The sequence below is a fragment of the Neopelma chrysocephalum genome, unplaced genomic scaffold (genome assembly GCF_003984885.1).
Source record: "Neopelma chrysocephalum unplaced genomic scaffold, ASM398488v2 Primary Assembly neopelma1_43, whole genome shotgun sequence".
In the NCBI taxonomy this organism is placed as follows: Eukaryota; Metazoa; Chordata; class Aves; order Passeriformes; family Pipridae; genus Neopelma; species Neopelma chrysocephalum.
The window spans coordinates 9,509,188-9,529,946 of NW_020897702.1; the positions used below are offsets into that span (position 1 = coordinate 9,509,188).

Here is a 20,759-nt window from a genome sequence, read left to right on the forward strand (position 1 = left end):
TACATAGAAATTCCACCAGCACCAGAAGTACCTTCAAAAAGAGACAGTTAGAATCAGAGCAAAAATATTTCTCCCTCCCTCAAAGGAAAAAAAAAGCTACAAGCCAAAAAGTCAAACCCCCAGGCATAGATCCTCTCGGCTCTCACAGCTCCAGCTCCACAGATGCTGGTGGAGAACCAAGGTTACTGAAGACAAGTTGGTATCCACCAATGTTGTTATAGGAGCCCAGGTATCAAATTAAATACACATTAACTGGGATAAGGAAGTGCTGTGCTATGAGAAGTGGCTGAATCTGTAACAGAGAAATACAGACCACCCTTATATAATTCTGCACACAGAATTAAAGAACTCCAACACTACATGGGCCTTTTTTCTGGGTTTAAACAGATCAAGGTAATCATTTCTGCATTTTAGATCACATACAACTTCCCCATATTATGTTTTCATCAATCATATTTTCATCTCCCCACCCAAGGCAAGACATTCTGCATAGGTTCAGTATGCTGTCTTGTATTTTATAAAGTAAATTAGCAGCTTTGACTTTTTAAAACTACACAAGGCTGCATGGCACTGCCAATGTAAAATATTTGCCTGACAAAAATTACCTGTTAAAAAAGAAAGGTATAAAATTGCTTTACATTCTGGGCAGGCAGCACTTGCTTCCCAAGATGCACATGGCCAGGCATGAACCTGTGGGAGAGGAGATATCTGTGAAGTGCAGCAACCATGAGGCTGTGGAAGGCTTTTCAAAAGATCCAACAGAAATCTTCTTTATTCTTAATTAAACCAAATTCTGCACCCTGCAGTGGGTATAAATACTGATTCTACTTTCTTGAAATAACCTTTATACCTTTTTTTTCCCTGTTTCTTCATTTTCTTCTCTCTAGGGACAGCAGGACCCAGTTTTTGACAGGTCAGTTTGGATTTGTGTCAGTGACAGTGTAAATTCTAATTTCTTAAAGAAAAGCTTAGGTTTGCATCATGGGGGTCATTCCTGGGGAGGAGGGAAGGCAGTGCCAGACAAACATCCTCCCTCAGCAGCACACAGCCAGTGTTAGGCACTCACCAGGGACATTGCCGCAGGTTTGGCAAGGATTTTGAGAACAAGCATGTTAGGACAAAGCTGAAGCACAAGAGGGCAGGATGGTAAGATCTGAAGGCACCCGCATGCAAAGGCTCCACAGAAGAAGGAATATCACACTTAGCTTCATTAAATCCATTGCCTTGAAAGACAGGAAAATTTATCACCCGAACCAGTTAGATTATAATGATACAATCTGACATGGAGTCAGATGAGATTTTCTGATTTTATTTGAAGTTGACACCTTGAGACAAGGCATAACTGAGAGGATGACACCAGTAAGAAGGTAGCAGGAACCTTTGTGCCTCCTTCCCCTTCCCCCAACTCCATGAACTCCAGTGCTGAGTATTAAAAATAAACCAGTGTAATCTAACAAATTGCAGAGGGTATTTCAGTCAGAGTGGGACAAGGAAAGAAAGTGAGAGTCTAAGATTTGAAACTATGAAAACTGTTACTAGAAACTTATTTTAGAGGCTTCAAGAGTGACATAAAAAAGTCCTTCAGACCTAAGGACTATAAATAACAACTTTCCAAAATCAATGGTAGTAAGTTAAACATGCAGAGTTTTATTCCTTGTATTTTCATGCAAAATATGCAAATGCTCCCTATTTCCAAATTCATTGGAGAGGACTAATTATTGCAGTACCCATAGAATTTTGCTGATTAACTCCACAATGAGTGCAAGTTTCCAGCCCTGCAGAGAAGCCCTGAACCCCATCTTACATTTCAGCAAAGAAACGAGAGAGCTTAAATCCAATAAGCAGTTTCTCAAGAAGTTTAAATATTCCTATTGTTTTATTTTTTTTGCTTATAAAGTCATGGCCCAAGCAGTAACTAAAATGATATGAAGCACCTGATCTGAGGAAGTTGAGATCACACTTCATATTTGGGAATACCACAGAGCCGCTACTTCCCATTTTACCTGATCCATTAAAGTAAAATAGCTTTCATCTCTATTATTGCATATCTCAAAAATAAAACCCACAGTGCTTCAGTTTAGAATGATGTATAATTTATTGATATAATTCACAAGTAGTTGGACACTACTTAGTTTAATCTCCATATGCAAGTGATTTACACAAACATATAATACTAAAATTGATTGCTTAGAAGGTAAAAAATACCATGGGTATGAAATGCCATGGTAGATGTTGTTCAATATACTACACAATCTTAGTGTCAAACACTTTTTACTCATTTATGGTTTTAGAAAAAAGGCAGCTTGCCATTTTAAATTATTTTTTATAAGTAGTCTGGGAAACTCAAGAGAAGAAGTTTCGCTCTAAACCTTCTGATCAATTATTTCTCCCAGATCTTAGGAACTGAATTGACAACAAAAGCAACATTTTCAGTAGCTCAAACAGAAGATTTAGATTTTTGACCCCCTGAATTCACCAAGCATCACGTGACCAAATCACGTTGCCTTCCAGCATGTGAGACAAAATACTAACTTCAGTATATTCAAAGGAATGTGCAGGAATTTAGACCATGCCTCAGCATGGTGGTGTTGGTGAGAACAGCCTGATGTTATAATTTTTGGCCCCTGCCAGTATCTGGTAGTTGTGAATGTGTTTGCAGTTCACTGTGAATGTATTAGCATCACCAGACCATTTGGTACTCATGCAGCTGATTGTAATTCTGCACAAACTCTTCTCACTGAAACTTGTGTCTCATAAGCCTCGTTAATTTTGCATTAAGCATATAGTGGCTGCATGGAGAAAACCGGACTTTAATGTGTTTGCCTGCATCAGATTAAATTACACATATTATCTTCTAGATGAGGTCCAAACATATATTTTGCTTGAAATGCCAAGTTATGCCAGCCTTAAAACATATCAAGAAGCTAAAAAGCTTTCACAATACAAGATCCAGCTACTTATTCCACATATACAAAACACAGCTAGAGAAATACAATTGTCAATGCTGAATTATGAGGAAAGTCTAAAAAAATAGAAAAACTCTGATATCTGGACATCAATTCAGAAGGTAACACTGCATAATGAGGCAATATGAGCACCCATTTAAAATGAAAAATCCCCAATCAGAGAAGCATAAGGGGATCATGTTACAAAAATAGATGAATACTGCGCCAAAAACATGCACACGATTGCCATGGTCATTCAGTATGCTAGAGATGGTCTAACAGTGGTCTAACACAAGAGTGAGAAAGTGTTTCCAAAGAAAATCAAGTGAGTAACTACATATTGATTAAACTTTCTGATGCAGCAAAATGAGGGCACAGAGCCATCTCTGGGTTCTGGAGCTGTTTCAAGATTCGCTTGTAAAATTTCTCTCTGACACGATTGAACTCCATTATGTCCAGTGGATCCTCATCAATCCAGAATTTGTGGAATTCATGCATTAAATAGCCTACAAAATAATAAAAAGGGAGAGGAGATGAATACAGTATGTAAAGATGATATACAAAATTAGAAAGAAGCCCGCAATTAATAATTATGATCTGCACAGAGAATTCTGGTCACTGAGGTCTGACACTTCAGGACACTGGGCAGGGACAAGACTAAATGTATTTTGGACAAAAAATTGGATGAATATTGCACACTGGCAGAACTTCTCACCATAAACACAAGAAGTCACTAGTTGTCTTGACATATGGATTCACTAATTGAAACATTAAACTAGTGAGTATAAAAGCAGAGAAAGATGCTGCTGGTGCTGCCCCACCAGCCTTTTGTTTATATTCAAGTTCTGCCTCACAGATATTACCTAATAGGAACATTGCTTACTCTCCACTAAAAAAAGACCATACTCTTAGGTAAAGTAACAGTTGCCATCATGTTTTTTTGTGTTAACTCTTTCTCCTCGTGCACATTTGTACCTTGTGTGTGCATGACCTTGCTGAAAATGTTGTTTAACACTTATGCCTATGGTTCCGAAAAGATGGATGATATGGTGATAGACAGAACCACTAGCTTTGGCAAGACATCCCTGTTACAGGAAGAAAGGTGATTCCAAAGGAGGTTTAATATATGGGCTTTGATTAAGGCCTTTATCCTCTCAGTTCTGTGCTGTCCTTGCCCTCAAAGACTTTCACTGGCAGGAAAAGCTTTACATCCAGCATTAGAGCTTCAGTGAACTGGACCCAGTTTCTTGATCCCAACTTCCACAGCAAATGTATCATTGAAGGAGTGTAATTGTTCACCCCAACACAGCAAAATGTGCAAGTCAGTTTTCTGTATTGCAGAAAGTAAGGACATTTGCTGTAAAAAAAAAAAATCTTAATTGCTTTTATCCATGTTTTTTTCTGTTGTATGACAATTAAAACACATGCTTCTAACTTCAATTTCAATACATTTTTGGATAGACATTTTGTTTACTCCATCATCAATTTGAGAAACTTCATTCAAAAGGTACTCTAGGTACATCTTCGAATCTTTTCCATAGATTCTGGCAGTCACAGGCAGTTTGATTCTCAGAGATGTTACTTTCAAAGAAAAGCCCAGTAAAACCCCTTTTAAAAAACACCCCACTACATAAAATGAAGAATATTGTTAGATCTTCCACCTCCAAAATCTAGGGGATTTCCAAGAGGCACCTCCTGTACTTCAGCAGTGACCATGCCAAGCATGCCATGGAGCAATGCAGTTTCATGCATTGCTTGTACAGTCAGAGAAGGAAACAGAGGCCAAGGCCAGTGAGCCAAGAGCAATTCTCAGCTTCTAACGTGTGTCCCCACAGCCTGAGGGAACAGAAGGGTGCAGGTGAGGTGACATGTGGATTCAGCATTTAGGAGGTCCGCGCAGTACAACCACTGTGTCCCCCTAGGTTGCTGCCTGGTCAATGTAATTTTGACTTTCCAGTTCAGTCAGGCAGCCCGTAGACATTTAATGAAGCCTAATGTTATCTGGGATTGAAGGAAACTTGAAGGAAACATAGGATGACTGCAGTATGGAGAGGAGAGAAACTTTAAGAGCATAAGAACAGGGGTTTATCAGACAAACAGAAAAATTCTGGACAAATTGTCCTTGCTCCAGGAAAGTTTATATGTTGGTGTTTCTCTACAATAAAATCCATTTGATAACCTCAAGTTTTTCTTGGGATAACCTGTGGTCTTTCCTAGGATGGCAGATGGGGTGTATATGAACATCTACCACCTTCACTGGCCCATTATACCAAAACCACAGAAGTTTAATCCAGTTTCATAACTTGTAGATTCACGTGCTCTATGGATAAGAACTGTCAAAACCAGCACTTCCTCCACTGTCATCCCAATGGACTGCGTATATCGGTCAGCAGACACACTGGTCGTGGGGCAAAGTCCCAGGCTTAACCAAGAGAACAGTCCATCCTGAAGCCAATAGGTGGTAACATGACACTGCAAAGGCACTAAAATATGTCTCTTCTTCCCTCAGATTTAGTGGTGGGAGATTTAGACATGGCAAGAAATACAAATTAAGAATAGGATATAGAATCATAGCATTGTTTGGGTGGGAAAAGACCTTTAGGACCAATTCCAACTGCTACCCCAGCACTTCCAAGTTCACCACTAAGCCATGTGGTGCCACATCTACATGTCTTTTAAAAACCTTCAGCAATGATGACTCCAGTACTTCCCTGGGGAGCCTGTTTCAGAGCTTGATAACCCTTTTGGTGAAGAAATTTTTCCTAATATTCCATCCAAACCTCTCCTGGGGCAACTTGAGGCCATTTCCTCTTGTTCTGTTACTTGTTACTTGGGAGAAGAGACTGACCCCCACCTGGCTACAACCTTCTTTCAGGTAGTTGCAGAGAGTGATGAGGTCCATCCTGAGCCTCCTTTTCTCCAGGCTAAACAACTTCAGCTCCCTCAGCTGTTCCTCATAAGACTTGTGCTCCAGACCCTTCCTCAGCTCCACTGCCCTTCCCTGGACACACTCTAGCACCTCACTATCCTTCTTGTAGTGAGGGAACCAGGACTTCACCTTGCTGAACCTTTGGCCTCAACACATCGATCCAGCCTGTCCCAGATCCCTCTTCAGAATCTTCCTGCTCTCCAGCAGATCAACACTCTCACCCAACTTGGTGTTGTCTGAGACCTTGCTGAGAGGGTACTCGATCCCCTCGTCCGTACCATCAATGAAGTTATTAAACAGTACTGGCCCCCAGTACTGAGCCCTGGGGAACATCACTGGTGACCAGCCCCCAGCTATCTGGGTCTGGCCATCCAGCCAGTTTTATAGCCAGCAAAAAGAACACCTGTCCAAGCCATGAACAGCCAGTTTCTCCAAGAAAATGCTGTGGGAAGCAGTGCCAAACACTTTAAGTTTAGATAGTGTTACTCCCACTGTGCAAGGTGCGCAGGCCTCTGCTGTAGAAGGGATGATCAAATACAGGGGAAAGAGCTGGGAAAGCATTATTTTGGCAGGGGAGCAACTCTGCTGAAGTGTGGAGAATAACACAGCGATGGAAGTATCGTAAGACAGTTGGATTTATGGGGAAGCAAATTCCAGAAAGTCCTTAAAGTCCCTTTACTTTCTTCTTATTATTTAAAAAACCAGGAAGGTCATATGTTCAGGCACTTAATGCAGTTTTTTGATTTGTGTTTTTTGTTTGGTCTGGAATTTTGGTTTTTTGTTTTATTTTACCCCTTGGTTTGGTAGTGGAGTCTATCACAACTAAGAGCTGAATCCAAGCATCCTAAAGACAGGAGAGCAAGACTAGCACTACAGTCTCTGTGTTGTGTCAGCAGATTATTTATTTTTTTTTTTAACTATGGCTAGTACAAAAAGGGTTAGCAGATTACAAGTTTTGTATTTCCCGACCCCCCACCTATTCATCCCCCCACTTACAGAACGTCTGCTGAAAGTGAGTGAGTGTTGGTGCTTCTGGAGCAACATTGTAGAAATGGGTCTTCAGAGCTCCACTCACAAGCAGGTTGTATGCCAGGTCTGTTATGTTAATGCCCACAATAGCAAAAGAGTAGCTGTAAGTAAAAGCAGCAACATTTGTAGAGAGTTCACCTTCTTTCAGCACATTGTAAGAAACACTGATAACCCTAACATTGCAGATTTTGTGTGTTATATACTGAGGTATATTAATTTTCTCCTTTGTGAGTTTCCAAGGTGCATATGGGGTGGAAAGCAAGAAAAACATTTATCCTGGATGCCTCTTACATTTGACCAGCAGGTTTCCCTTGGGAAATACAGGAACACAGTGAAAACAGGAGATTCATCACTGTGCCAGCCTTTTCAGTGGAACAGCACTGATTAGTTCACACGAAATAAAAACAAGCACAGATGTCCCTGTGCTCCTGCGCTCACCTCTGCAACAGGGCAAGGACTCCACACGGTGGCTGTGGCTGCAGGGTGACCCACCATTTGCTACTTTAAATTATCTGCCCCACAGGAATTCATTACCCACAGTTAGGAATATCAGGTTTTAACAATCCATCCTATAAAGACATTCATATGGCTAAAAAGCCTGTGAAAAAGATCCAGCTGAGTCACCTCCAACTTCTTCCTAGAAGTGAACTAGATACACAGGCCAGAAAACAGGCAAAAACCTAAGTCAAAGCATACTGGTTAAAAACCCAAGAAAAATCAAACTCATGAAGCAAACTCCTGTCCTGCTAAGAGATATCAAGTGAAGTATATTTAGGCACAACAGAACTCAGAATCTGCAAGTTAATTTGTGAGACTCGTGCATAAAGGACTTGACATTTCTGGCAGTGATTATTTCCCAAGAAAACACATAAAGTCTCACACTGACATTTAGTGATAAAAGCAAACATATTTGGATATTCAGTGACAGTTTTTTTCTTCTCATCTAAACACAGCTGTCTTCTGTAGACTGCTCTGGGTATTTTTTCAACTGCCTTTATCAAGTAAATTAAAATACTTTCCTTTTCTTCAACCTTTGTTGTATTTCAAGAGGAAAAAATAATAAACACTAGTCTAGAAGTCAACTGCAGCATGAGACCTAGAGGCATGTTTAACAGAAAAGTGAAATATGGACAGTAGGATACATTACAGATCTTCAGACACACACAGTAAGAACATCCAGTTCCATACTCGCAAATAATGCAGCTGCACCAAACCCACTTCTTAAGAAGAAAAAAATGTCATTACAGTTTTTTCCCTCTTGTATTTTCGTAAAAGCAGTTCAGAACCTGGCTTTGACAGCAAGAAGAGACATTTGATCACATTACGCATAAAGAAGAATTAAACAGATATTCATCACTGCACTACATATATAGCATACAGAGAAAGGTTCTCCTTGCTACAGAATTTTTGGGTTATTTTTTTCTAAATGTAACAAACTGTTTCTCCTGTAATCTTTGATCAAAATCAAGGTGTGGTTAAGCCAACAGATGCTCCCAGAAATTTCCTTTAAAATGTAACCAGGGAACACCTTTTTCTGCTCAAATATACAGCGTCATTGTTACCTGCTGTGTTTGTAGCAACTTTAAAAAGATCTTTAAACTTACCCAATTGCCTTATCAAACTTTTTCTTCTCCCATTCAGCTTTGCTGAGTTGGCTGAGGAAAAAAAAGTAATTAAAACTCAGATATTGCCATGAATTACAAACTGACAAATATTTTCTTTCAATTTCTTTGATATTATAACATTTGAACATGGTATTTTACTTCCATTGACATGGCTAAGCATGTTTAACTCTGTTTCTGACCACATGGATTGATACAAACAGACTTGAAATGGGTAACTGGCTTTGTATCATTGCCCATAAACTTGTGTCACCATTATAAAATAGGTACCTATGTCAATGCTCACAGTAAAAGCCAGTTCTTTTCTATATTGACCACAAAGATGATCCACTTCAGTTAAGTTTCAGCTATACAAAAAGTTGAAATTACATTTAACTAATCAAAGATGGTTTTAGCTTTTTTTGTGTTTTCAGAGATATATGCGACACTCATCACTGGAGGCATGATTCACCTGAGGCAGCAAGCCTGAAAAATACTTCTCTGGCTGTCAGTTTTTATGACTATCCAAATTAGAAACCACTCAACGGCCAAAAATAAGGAACAGCATTTTCTATTATTTGGCATAATAATGTGGAGATTTTCAAGGACACAGAAGAAACCTCCCTTAAAATAAAATTAGCTAGGGAACAGATTGATTTTAGACTAAATTTCAGCTGTTCGATAATTTAAAAAAGCCATGTGATCCAATCAGTCAGCCAATATTGCACTAGCCAGGTCTGAGTCTATTCAAATGAGGAAGTTTAGCAGAAATCATTGTCTGCATTTATACCCAGCTAAAAGCAGGCATGGAACTGACCCTAACCAGTGGGCTACAACCTTGACATGGCTGTGGTAGTTTTGCCTTGGTTAAGTAAATCAGAGTTTGCAAGCTTTAGATCCCATATTATTGACAACTATGTGTGAAAGCATAGTTCTTGGACTATACCTGAACTACAATAAGTATATATTACACTAAAAACAATTCCCTGAGCTTCATGTAAATATAGTATATAAAAATTGCTGTCATTAAGTATTTAAAATACTAATAGGTTCATATCCATCCTCACCTGAGTGTTACTAGGTGGCATGCACAATGACAAAACTTCACCTTCTAAATGGCTTAGCATACAGCAACACCTTATTCTTCACTCATTCTCTAAAATCTTAACCATCTTTGCAGGCTGTGGCATAACAACACTTAGAAAACCCCAGGTAAAGATTGAATAATAAGGGTGGCATTGAATAATTAGGATGTGGGTAAGCAATACAGTTCAACTAAGACAGAAAATTCATTGATCATGATCCTATCAGAAAACAGCACAGCTGCTAAGCAACTGCATCAGGAAGATCACCATGGGCACCCCCAGCAGCATCTATCCTTCTGCTGAATGCTCTGTCAAGGCATAGAAATTGCACATACTCACACAGCACTCCAAGACTGCCCTTGGTAATCAAACATGCAAATGAAGAATACTAATACGTTCCAAGGGCTTTCTGTCATAGAATTACCTTGGGAACTCAATCACAAAAAAACACCTAAGGAGATCAAAAGCTTCACAGGATTCAGATGTGGACCAGCTGTATGGATATCTAACATTCCTGGCAGAAGAAAAATGTCTTTTAAGGCAACTGATTTCTATGTAACTGGATAAGAGGCATCGGACCCCTCCAATAATTATGAAGTAAATCTCATATTCCCAAATTTCCCATAACACAGATTTTGACATCTGAAGGTACCTGATCTCTCAACAATCAGGACAATGGACTCGCCAGATTGGGATCATCATTAGTCAAGGTAGACAGAGTATATGACTATAAATAAAGGAGCCTTTCTGCTCTGCTAACAAATTTTTGGCCTAGACTACTTATGATTATCAAGTCAGTCACTTCAGCTACATCAAGCAAGGTGAATTTCGTTTTTGATATATAAACATGCTCATCTGTACCCAGTGTTGCACCACCAGCTATGTTTGAGTCAAGTTTGAAGAAAAGAATATGGATCTTTTGTTGGTGTTGCAACAAAGATTATCAGTTTATAACCTGCCAAACTGTAGTATGGTTTGATGTTTATTTACATGTAGTGGCTCAGAAAACTTAGAGAAAAGAAAAAAAATACCTTAGTTCCTTCTTAGTGACTTCTCTTTAATTATGAAAAAACACAAACAAATTAAAAGAAAGGTAAATAAAAATACAAAAATCACTTGAAATTAGAAGTGAAAACATTTAACACTAAATTTAACTATTTCCAAAATTCAAAATACAAGTTTGCCTCTTGTACTTGATCAGTTTACAGGATCAGTACTCAAAAACAGACAGCATGTGGCAATACCCAAGCATATACCCAACAAAGAGAAGAAAACCCAACCCCCTTCCCCAGACAGAGCCAGCACAGTGCTCTCTCAAGTTATTATTTCTGGTCTCAAGCATTACCTGTATTTAGGGTGAAGAGAATCAGAGAGAACTTGCTGAGCTATCTCAGTGTCCCATTCAGCAAAATACCTGCAGACATATATAGGGTATTTAGGGTGAATTGTTAAAGAAACACAACAACAAAAAAAGCATCTTGAGACATACTGAGCTGTTCATACACACCCTTTTAAAGGTCACTGCATGTGTTACACAGTATGAGGAGTGCTTGACATGTTAAACTCATTAAGCTACCACTCAGATCCCCAAAATAAAAGATTAAAGCAGTCTCAAACTACAAGTGCAATCCTGTAAGTGCTTAGTGAATGCGCATTACCAGAGTCCCCTCTCTACCCATCCTACAGAAATCAGTTGCTTATTGTTAGAGCATGTCAGGTGCTGAGCTCAGGAGAAAGCAGTTCAGCCTTCTTGATCTGGCAGATTCATTATGCAAGATAAGAGTCATCACGGAACACTAAGAAATTAAATACACAGTAGGGATTAATTTCCCCTGGAAGTTCAAAGCTGGAGTCAAGAGTCCAGATCCTTAAATGAGCTTTGCTAGAAAAGAACATACGGACACTGGATGATTTATGTCCTTCAATCTGTAAAAGAAGAAAATATTTCTTTTTCCCCTCATAGGGAAAGGTTATTTTATCAAATGTTTCTGAATTACATAACTACCTGCAGTAAATACAACGGCTGGAGAAAATGACAGGCATTAGTCAATTCCCAAATTATCAAGCACAGCTATGGTACTAACACCTGGTGCTCCTGAGTTGGAAGGAAGAAGTGATGTAAGCTCACTGCTTCATTTTGAGTATCAACAGAAATTGAAGTAGTAGTCAAACCACAGAAGTCTGCCATCAGTGGTTGCATTTTAAGTGTTTTGCTTAAGGATTCAACATGAAATTCCCAAAGAAGGTGGCTGAGCAGTTACATAACCCTCTCACCCACATACTTCCAGGGCATTTAGTTGAAGGAGATCTAGCAACTGGTGAAAATATGCTTTACAGTTTCCTTCTCGTGGGAAGAGAGTGCTAACTCAGTGTGTCACAGAGAAACTAAAAAAAGGGCTTAGCAAGTGGTATTACCAGGTTGAATGAGGAATACTGAAAGAGAGGAGAATTCTTTGAAGAGATAAACCCTCCGAAAATTAGGCAAGCAAATAAATTCTTTCATTTGTTTAATATGAAGTCCCTGCCACTTTTATAAGTTATTCCCACAGACTTGCTAAAATCTGCAAGTAATGCTGCTTTTCATGACTTCAGACACACATAAACCCACATACAGAGGAACATACTTACACCAAGTTATATAAGCCCAGGAGACCCATCCCTCTAAAGTCTGTTTTAGGATCATCACCTTGGAAACCAATTTCACACCATTGCTTTGAAATCCGAGCTTTCAGTGGTGAATTGGGCTTCAAGCATTTCCACAACTAGGAAGATTACAAGTAAAACATAATTAAACTTCCACACATTAGTATGGCTTTTTTTTTTCTTTTTAAACTAAGTTCTGATGTAATTTCATTGCATTGCTATCCCAGCAACTGGGACACAAAATCAAATTAAATTAAATTCCTCTGTGTGTGCGTGTGTGTGGGGAAATCCCAAACAGCTCTGAAGTATTGCAGATGTTTCAGCCTTACAAGGCCCTTCCGACCTCGACACCTGCTGTAACATCTCACACAAAGACTTGTTTTGCTCATGCTTTGTTCATCAATGTGGTATCTGCCTCCCTAAGCACAGAGACAGGAATGGTCTGGATCTGGTTGTAAATCACTGACAGAGTGGCAGGCAATCAGCCCTCAAGTCCCTGAGGCTCTGCGGCAATCTTTTCTCTGGCATCTTTTGCAAGTCTCTGGAAAGGTTATAAATCAAGAGTGCTGACTTGGCTACAACAGTGCTGAAAAGCGAATCAGAGAACACACACAAAAAAAAATAAAATCCATACAAGAATAGCATGTGCCACCATCACATTTAACTAAAGGAAGAATCATTCATTGATCTCACATTAAAAAAAAGGTGAAAGCGATTTAAGAAGCCAGATCGCCAGCTGGAATAAATCCACTTAGCTGCACTGGTCCAGCGACTTTAGTGCCTAAATACTATGTTGCTGGGCGCCTAAAAGCAGCCTAAATTGACGTCTGACAAATACAAACCTCACGTGCCATATCTTAAACTCACTCTTTCCAAAGTATATTAAGAAATCAGTATTTAGAATTAAGAAAGTGGATTAATAACCAATCATGAGTTGGTGAGTAGGGCCTCAAGAAATGCACTTAGATAAAGCCTACCCAAGGGAAAGAGCTGTATGCACATTTCCCCAGTAAAAACAGAAATTGTTTTAATTTTAGCAATCCTAGTTGAATTTAAAATTAAGTGCCCTAGGAATGTTAAAACTTTAATGATTTCACTTTGCAATGACTGCGTAAAGCATCATTGTTTAAACCATATTTGCTATCTTTCATCCATCAACAGTAAATACAGTATTAATCATTAGTTCAATCACATTAAGTTAATCTGTCTCTCATTCATAAAGTGCCCTCCTGGTAAACATGAATAAATGATAGTCATTAGGAACTTGAATTACCCATTGCAGAGATCACTTGGCAGAGTGCATAGAAGGAATGAAAAGCAACTGGCCTATTCTTCCACAGTGTGGGTTGGAAAATGAATTAAACCCTTGGACATATTTCCATTTGACATTTGCAAAAGCAAAACACCTGCTGTAAACAAGTGCTAATACTCAGGTGAAACTGATACTTTTTTCAACAGCATGAGTTTGCATAGTGTTGCATAAACTGCACTGTTTAATCTTTCCTCGGACAAATACTGTTTCCATTCTGCTTTTATGATCATGCAGTTATGTTTTTAAAGCACTTACATGACTACACATCACTGCTGTCATGATTCTCAGGACCTTGCCCTCACAGGCTGAGTGGCTTTGAAAGAGACCACAGCCAGCTGCTTGGTCTTTCTCACCTATGATCCCATCCTCAGACCCCACTTCTTGCTCTCTGGGCAGTGTAGATGCCCAGGTATTTAGGAACGCTTTCTTGGAGACAAGGGCACTCATTAACTGGCAGTGTTATTTCAGGGACCAACAATGTAGGCTCACCTCCAAGGCACAGGCTTACTCAATGGGTAAATCTGTGTGTCCTTTTGGTTAAAAGGACTCTACCCCCAGAAATTCGTGCATTTGGCTGCACTGGGGCCAGACTTGAACAGGAGGAGTCCATCTGCCTAAGCCTACTTGATGATTAGAGCCCTCCTTCAGGGCAGCTCTGGATTTTAGCAACTCCTTGGTGAGACTCCCACCTCTCAGGGGGGTCAACCTTAAAGACAGCATCTTTCCAGACACCTACACAAACTCTGACCATGTGAGGCATTTTTTAGAAACATCTGATAGTGCTTATATAATATGCTTACTGGGATTTTTGGAAGTATCTGGAAGGCTGAGTAGCTACAGTAAAATTTCCAAAAGCTCTCACTGTAATTTGTGTAAAGCACTGCACTGCAACAGAGAGCATGGCTTGGATGTAGTGGTGTTTAAGTTTTCAATATTTTTGTTTCAAATATGTGAAAAAAACCAAACAACAACCAAACATGTGGTATGTTTTTATAAGAACTCTGAAAATTCTCTAAGAAGGCATTTTGCTTGCAGATAATAAGCTCACTATCACTTATTCTATGCTTTTTATCATTTCTCTGAGGTGTGGAATAGGGTCAGAAACAGGATCAGAAGAAATACCAGGGCTTGCTATTAGACTGTTTTCCAGACCCTTTATTCTTTCCTCAGTTCCTTTCTAATACAGGAACTCACTGGCTCTTCCTCTGCTTATGGTGTCAAGATAAAAAAATGCTTTTATCATTTGCTCCAGTGTGAGGCTTTCCTGAAAGCATGAAGGAAGTAAAACCCAATTGGTATGGTTTTCATAACTCTACCTGTATTTTCCAAAGAACAGTTTCACTTTGTTTTCATTTCAAAACATATTTGGTAACTATAAATGTTAATCCTTCCATTCCACACAATAAAAATCTAGATGTTTGCCATTGGGATACATAGCTATTGTCTTCAAAGATAAAAGGAACTGAAGAAAAAAATTTTACTCTGGTTAATAGAGAAAAATATCCTTCTTACATTGAAGAAAGCTGTACTGAAGTAGGACATAGGGCTATATTTCCAGAGCTCACTGCAGATAACAGCTCTGCACTATAAGAACTACGTATCCAATGCCCACATATAGTCCAGCCAAGGAAAATCCATTCATCAACCAGGGAGTGAGCTGCTTGCTTGGCAGGTGTTATACCCAGACCTGATTATAATGCTGTATAGTTTTATCTTAAAACAAGTACACGATGGAGGAAGGTGACAATACCTCTCAATGTTTTAAAGAGGTTTATAAACCAGGCTGTTTGGAGCTCACATGAACAAAGGATGCCCTTTAAGTATCTCCTAAGCACTCACCTTCAGAAGCATTTCTTCATGTTGCGGATTCTCTGAATCATACGGCTCTCTGCGCAGCTTTTCGACCTCTGCAATAAGATTTCTGTACCCCACAATCTGCAGCAGGCATGCCTGAAGAGATACTCCCAATCTGAGGGTGGGGGGCAACATAATCCAACTCAGTCATATGTAGCCATGAAAGAGAGTTACCATGTACCCACCCATTTAATTAATGAGTAGCATTACATCCATGAATTGATAGTCTAACACTTTAATTGCAATCGGAAAATTTCCAAGAAATCAATATTACATTAAACAAGGCCTTGTGAAATGTATAGTCATATTTAGTGCCTTTCTTAGATGATAAAATTTGGGATTTTTTAAAAAACTGGACAGTGATTTTCACATTGAGATCCCATTACAAACTATACACAGCAGCATTGAATGTCTACAACAAGCACATTACTTAATCTTCCTCCTCATTCAAGTGACAGCTTCTCAAACAATACCCTGAGATCAGAGATGTGAATTTGAAAAGGGGTGAGGGGGAGAGGAAAGTCAGCAAAAAGCTAAAAATATTCATTTTGCTTCCATGCCACAAAAGCTAGCATAAAGAAGCCAAAACCCCGAAGTAATAGAGTTTCAAAGATCTGCCGCCAGGCAGGGTTTTTTGGTCTCATGTTGAGAATTTTCATAATGTCTCTTTTCATTATAATGCAGATTTTGTGTTTCCTTTTACATTTCCTAATCCATCGTGAAAAAACCCAAAACCAAAACAAATGAAAAAACATCCCCCCAAAAAACCCAAATCCCCAAAAAACCTGCACCAAGCAGCAGCTTATTCATTTTACATTAAGATTTTATAATATGAAATGCAAGTTATGCAGTACACAACTGCCATGCTCATAGAAATTTTACTTCTATATGGGAATAAAGTCTGAAATTATCAGAACATCTAGTATGAATTTGGAGGGTGTAGCTAAGTCTGCACCCTCATTCCTCTGTGGCACGCAGGTTGCACTGATATTAAGCTGTACACGTTCCTCATCTGTCTTGTCTGATATACTGAAACATATTGTTTATTCCATAATACTGTTAAATTTTCTGAGCAGAAGGATTTTCACTGCTTATCTTTTGAGGCAGGTCCTGCTTATCTAAACTGATCTTCTTCTATGGCAAGGTGAACCACTTAGTGGATGAGGGAAAGGCTGTAGATATTGTCTGCCTGGACTTTAGTAAGGTCTTTAACATGGCTTGACACAGAATTTTCCTGGAGAAACTGGCTGGTCATGGATTGGGTGGGTGCACTGTTTGCGTAAAAAATTGACTGGACGGCCCAGAGAGTGGTGGTGAGTGGAGTTACATCCATCTGGGGACTGGTCACTAGTGGTGTTCCCCACGGCTCAGTTTTAGTGTCAGTTCCGTTTAATAACTTTCTTTACCAATGATCTGGACGAGGAGATCAAGTGTATCCTCAGTCAGCTTGCAGATGACACCAAGCTGGGTGGGAGTGTTGATCTGCTGCAGAGTAGGAAGGCTCTGCAGAGGGATCTGGACAGGCTGAATGGATGGACCAAAGCCAATTGTACGAGGTTTAACAAGGTAAAGTACTGAGCCCCTCATACAAGAAAGACACTGAGATGCTGGAGCATGCGCAGGAAAGGGCAACAAAGCTGGGGAAGGGGCTGGAGCATAAGTCTAATGAGGAGCAGCTGAGGGAGCTGGAGGTGTTCAGCCCACAGAAAAGGAGGCTCAGGGGAGACTTCATCGCTCTCTACAACTATCTGAAAGGAGGTTGCAGCCAGGTGGGCGTCAGTCTCTTCTCTCAAGTGACAACTAACAGAACAAGAGAAAACGGCCTCAAGTTGCCCCAGCAGAGGATTAGATTGGATATTAGGAAAAATTTCTTCACCAAAAGGGTTATCAACCCTTGGAGCAGGCTTCCCAAGGAAGTGGTGGAGTCACCATTCCTGGAGGTGTTTAAAAGACATGTAGATGTGGCATTTAGGGGCATGGATTAGTGGTGCACTTGGTAGTGCTCGGTTAAGGATTTTAAAGGTCTTTTCCAACCTAAAGATTCCATGGCTAATCTACAAAAACAGAGATGTCAGCATTAGGCCATTCCTAGTGCTGCAATTGTATGCTATTTGAGGTTATAATCCTTTAAGAAAAACTTTTGCAGCATTTTCCCTCCTTTGCTGTTTATCTGTTTATTTAGGGGGGCTTTGTCCTTTTTTTTTTTTAACATGCTTCATTTGCTCTAGCCTTCAATTTTACAGAAAGACTGCACTTCAAAGAAAGCTGAAATGCCAGACAGACTGCATGTGAAATCCTGTAGTGCATCACTAAACCACAGCCATAATGTTTTTAGCTACTCTATAGCCTCAGAATAGTTTAAAGCAGCAAACCACAGGATGTGGCAAAGCAGAGAAATTTTATATATATACATATATATACACACACAATTTTATATTTTTATATATATATATATATTTAAGATACACATTGCAGATCACATTCAAAGTAAGCCATGTTTCCACTTTATCTAAAGACAGTCAAAACTCCATGCAATGTTATTTGGGTGGGGGTTTGGGGGTGGAATTAATTTCCCCAATCTCCTTCTCATTAAGGTTTTGTTCTCCTGCTTGCCAAGCACAGGAATGCTGGTGAGTTGCTGATGTCCCACGCCTCCTCCCTGTCATCCTTGTACCGGCTGCGGCAGTTTTCAGAGCATAGGAGCAATGTACCTGGGCATGCATCCCCACTGTACTCAGCTTCAGGTGCTCCGCCAGATGGAGGCAAGTCCAAAAGTGGAGCAGGGGAATGGGAACTAGATGATTGTTAAGTTCCCTTCCAACCCAAGACTTTCTATGATTCTGTGTCTAATTCCATGGTTAGAGTAGACCGCACATGTCACCACCTGGTTATTCAACCTACTTGCTCCTACCACTAAATATAAGCACTTATCTCAGAGGCATTGACAAAGGAAAATTACTGTGTCCTGCCTCCTCCTCTTCAGGTCACAGCAGCCCACAGCCTTCAAGAAAAGTTCAGTGCAAGCACCCCTGGGGAGCTAGTTCAGCTCTGCAAAGATGCTACATTAACAAAAATGACTGCATATAGATTTGCAGAAACACATACAGTATGACACATGCCCCCTTGTCATCACCCTGGGAGATTTCAAGTCTACTATGCAAGGCAAGGCGAGAGCTTCTGAACAAGACAGTTTGGATGCAGGTTTTAATTGTTCAAGAGAAGACAAGGCATTGGATTTTCCTTAATTATGCCTAGAGAAACAGCTGACCTGCTTTTGATGAAATTTCTCCAGAAAACTTCAGTATAAAATAAATGGCTCACACATAAAACTTCAGTGCAGATGTCCAAAGTTTAGCAGAACTATGATTACTTTAAGGAGCAATTTAGTGGCAGGGCATGTTTCTATGGAGGTGGCATCACCTTGCACTTTTCAGGCCCCCATTCCTCACTGTTTTAAGGAGATATTTTACCAACTTAGGTTTTGGGTTTTGTTGTTGCAGCAAGACCTTGTTGATGCTGCTGATCACTTAAAGAAAGGTAGCTATCAATGTATGGATGCCCATTTTGTATTATGTATATCTACTTCAAGCTTGGGAAGAGGAGTGAACCTCAGACTGATTGCCTGAATAATACAGCTTTCAACACTTCTCCTGCTGATTCCTGACCTAGACACCTCGTGCCTTAAGTTGGGGCTGTGAGGTAAGGCAACCACAAAAGTGTTATTGCTTACTCTTGAAATACACGCTCGCAAATGTAATGGTTGGTTGTTATTCTCTTCTTACCAATATCAGTTATGTTGTATCATTAAAACTTGTGTTTGGACAATTAAAGGCAGTTTTAAAATGTAAACCAGTATACTGTTTGTATCAGTTACAACAGGATGATTTCTTCCCCACTCAAAAGGCCACATATAGCCTTGCTAAGAAGCCATCACTGTCCTTGCCAGGACTCCCTGCTTTGGTGGAATTGTATCCCTGGGGAAGTGACACCCATAAGTCCATGCATCAACAATATACTAAGACAGTGTGATTCAGGAAGCAGCTAGATAGAACTTGCTTATTACAGTCACCATAAAAGATAATTCATTTTTCCATAATTTTTTGACAGCAGAACTGAAGCTGGAATTGTATGCTGAGAAACAGAATTCATCTTCAAATGGTGTGCCACAATAACTATGAAAAACCAGCTCTCCATGGACCTAGGCACTGAAGATATCAATAATTCCCATTCATTTTGTAAGGAAACTGTGAACTTACTGTGGATTTATATCTGGATTAATCCTTTTCAGCTCCATGATGTCATCTATCGTTTTTTCAATAGCATCAGGGTGAACATTTACTGATGTTTGCAGTCGCTAAAAAGAGGTTTTAAACACATATTAATTCTTATAAAAGCTATTACTCAATAGAATTTAACAATGGCAAACATGATACGCAAAAGCTTCCAGATTAAGAGCCCAGAAGACCCAACTCAATGTATGTGCACATCTTTCCAGTCTATTCAACCCTACTGACTAGTTTCAAAGCACTCTCCCTGTAAGAAGCTGAGTTGCTTTGCCATGCCCTTGTAGCGTATCGCATTTCTGTGGTGGCTGTCAGTGAAGGTGATCAAAGGCCTCAGTGCAGATCAAGAAGGAGCTTCAGACCATCCACTTAATTCCACCAGAATTGCTAGTCTTCATTTGACATTCCCTCTCCCAACATGTTGCAGTAAGACAGCACAACATTTTTCATTTCACTTGTCATTGCACTTTGTAGAGATGCTCCTGGAAGTTCAGTATTCAAAAACCAACGTCATCTGAATTTTCTGATGCTTTGTTTGTAAACTACACAGTTGCTTAAATGCAAGCTTTTAAATAGGATTCTGTCTTTCTGTTTGTACTAGAAATATATTTGAAAGCAATATGCTGAACTAAGAGCTACAAGACATCATTTTTGTTAATGCTGAGGTAAGGTTTTCAACATCACTCATTTTCATGACAGAGAATTTAAAGCCTGAATGATGCTATTTAACATATACATAAATGCCTTAGAGAAGAACTTAGGTGAGCACAACCAGTGGCACAGTGAAAGGATGAAGTGACAGAGGCTTTTCTCCATTAATGTATTTAAAACAAAAGAAAAGAATAAAGTTGGTAAAGTTGATTTTCCGGTTGTGAAAGTTGTTTTCCAGACAAAAAACCTGATTTTTTTTGTAAGTGTGTAAGTGACTGACTGCAGATTACAGATATTCTAAGATGGATGAGGAATCAAGCCAAGAAACCCCAAGTTACAAAACATCATTCTCATCATCTCCACCATGGCCTGTTTTCCCCTTGATTCCATCATTGCTACAGTGTGCCTGTCCCTGGAGCATAGGACA

At 39.6% G+C, this 20,759-nt stretch overlaps 1 protein-coding gene across 3 annotated transcripts in view; it reads right to left on the bottom strand.

Annotated features, from left to right (window-relative positions):
• Positions 1-2,071: 2,071 nt before the first annotated feature.
• ELMOD1 (ELMO domain containing 1) overlaps positions 2,072-20,759 on the bottom strand; it is a 47,996-nt gene continuing 29,308 nt past the window's right edge. For all 3 annotated transcript variants that reach the window (XM_027677292.1, XM_027677290.1, XM_027677291.1), the window contains exons 6-12: positions 19,655-19,752; positions 15,384-15,513; positions 12,218-12,351; positions 10,935-11,003; positions 8,508-8,558; positions 6,871-7,004; positions 2,072-3,451 (exon numbers count right to left, since the gene is read on the bottom strand). In XM_027677292.1, the coding sequence (XP_027533093.1) occupies positions 3,279-3,451; positions 6,871-7,004; positions 8,508-8,558; positions 10,935-11,003; positions 12,218-12,351; positions 15,384-15,513; positions 19,655-19,752 (789 nt within the window). In that variant the 3' untranslated portion in view covers positions 2,072-3,278. The remainder of the gene's footprint in view (positions 3,452-6,870; positions 7,005-8,507; positions 8,559-10,934; positions 11,004-12,217; positions 12,352-15,383; positions 15,514-19,654; positions 19,753-20,759) is intronic.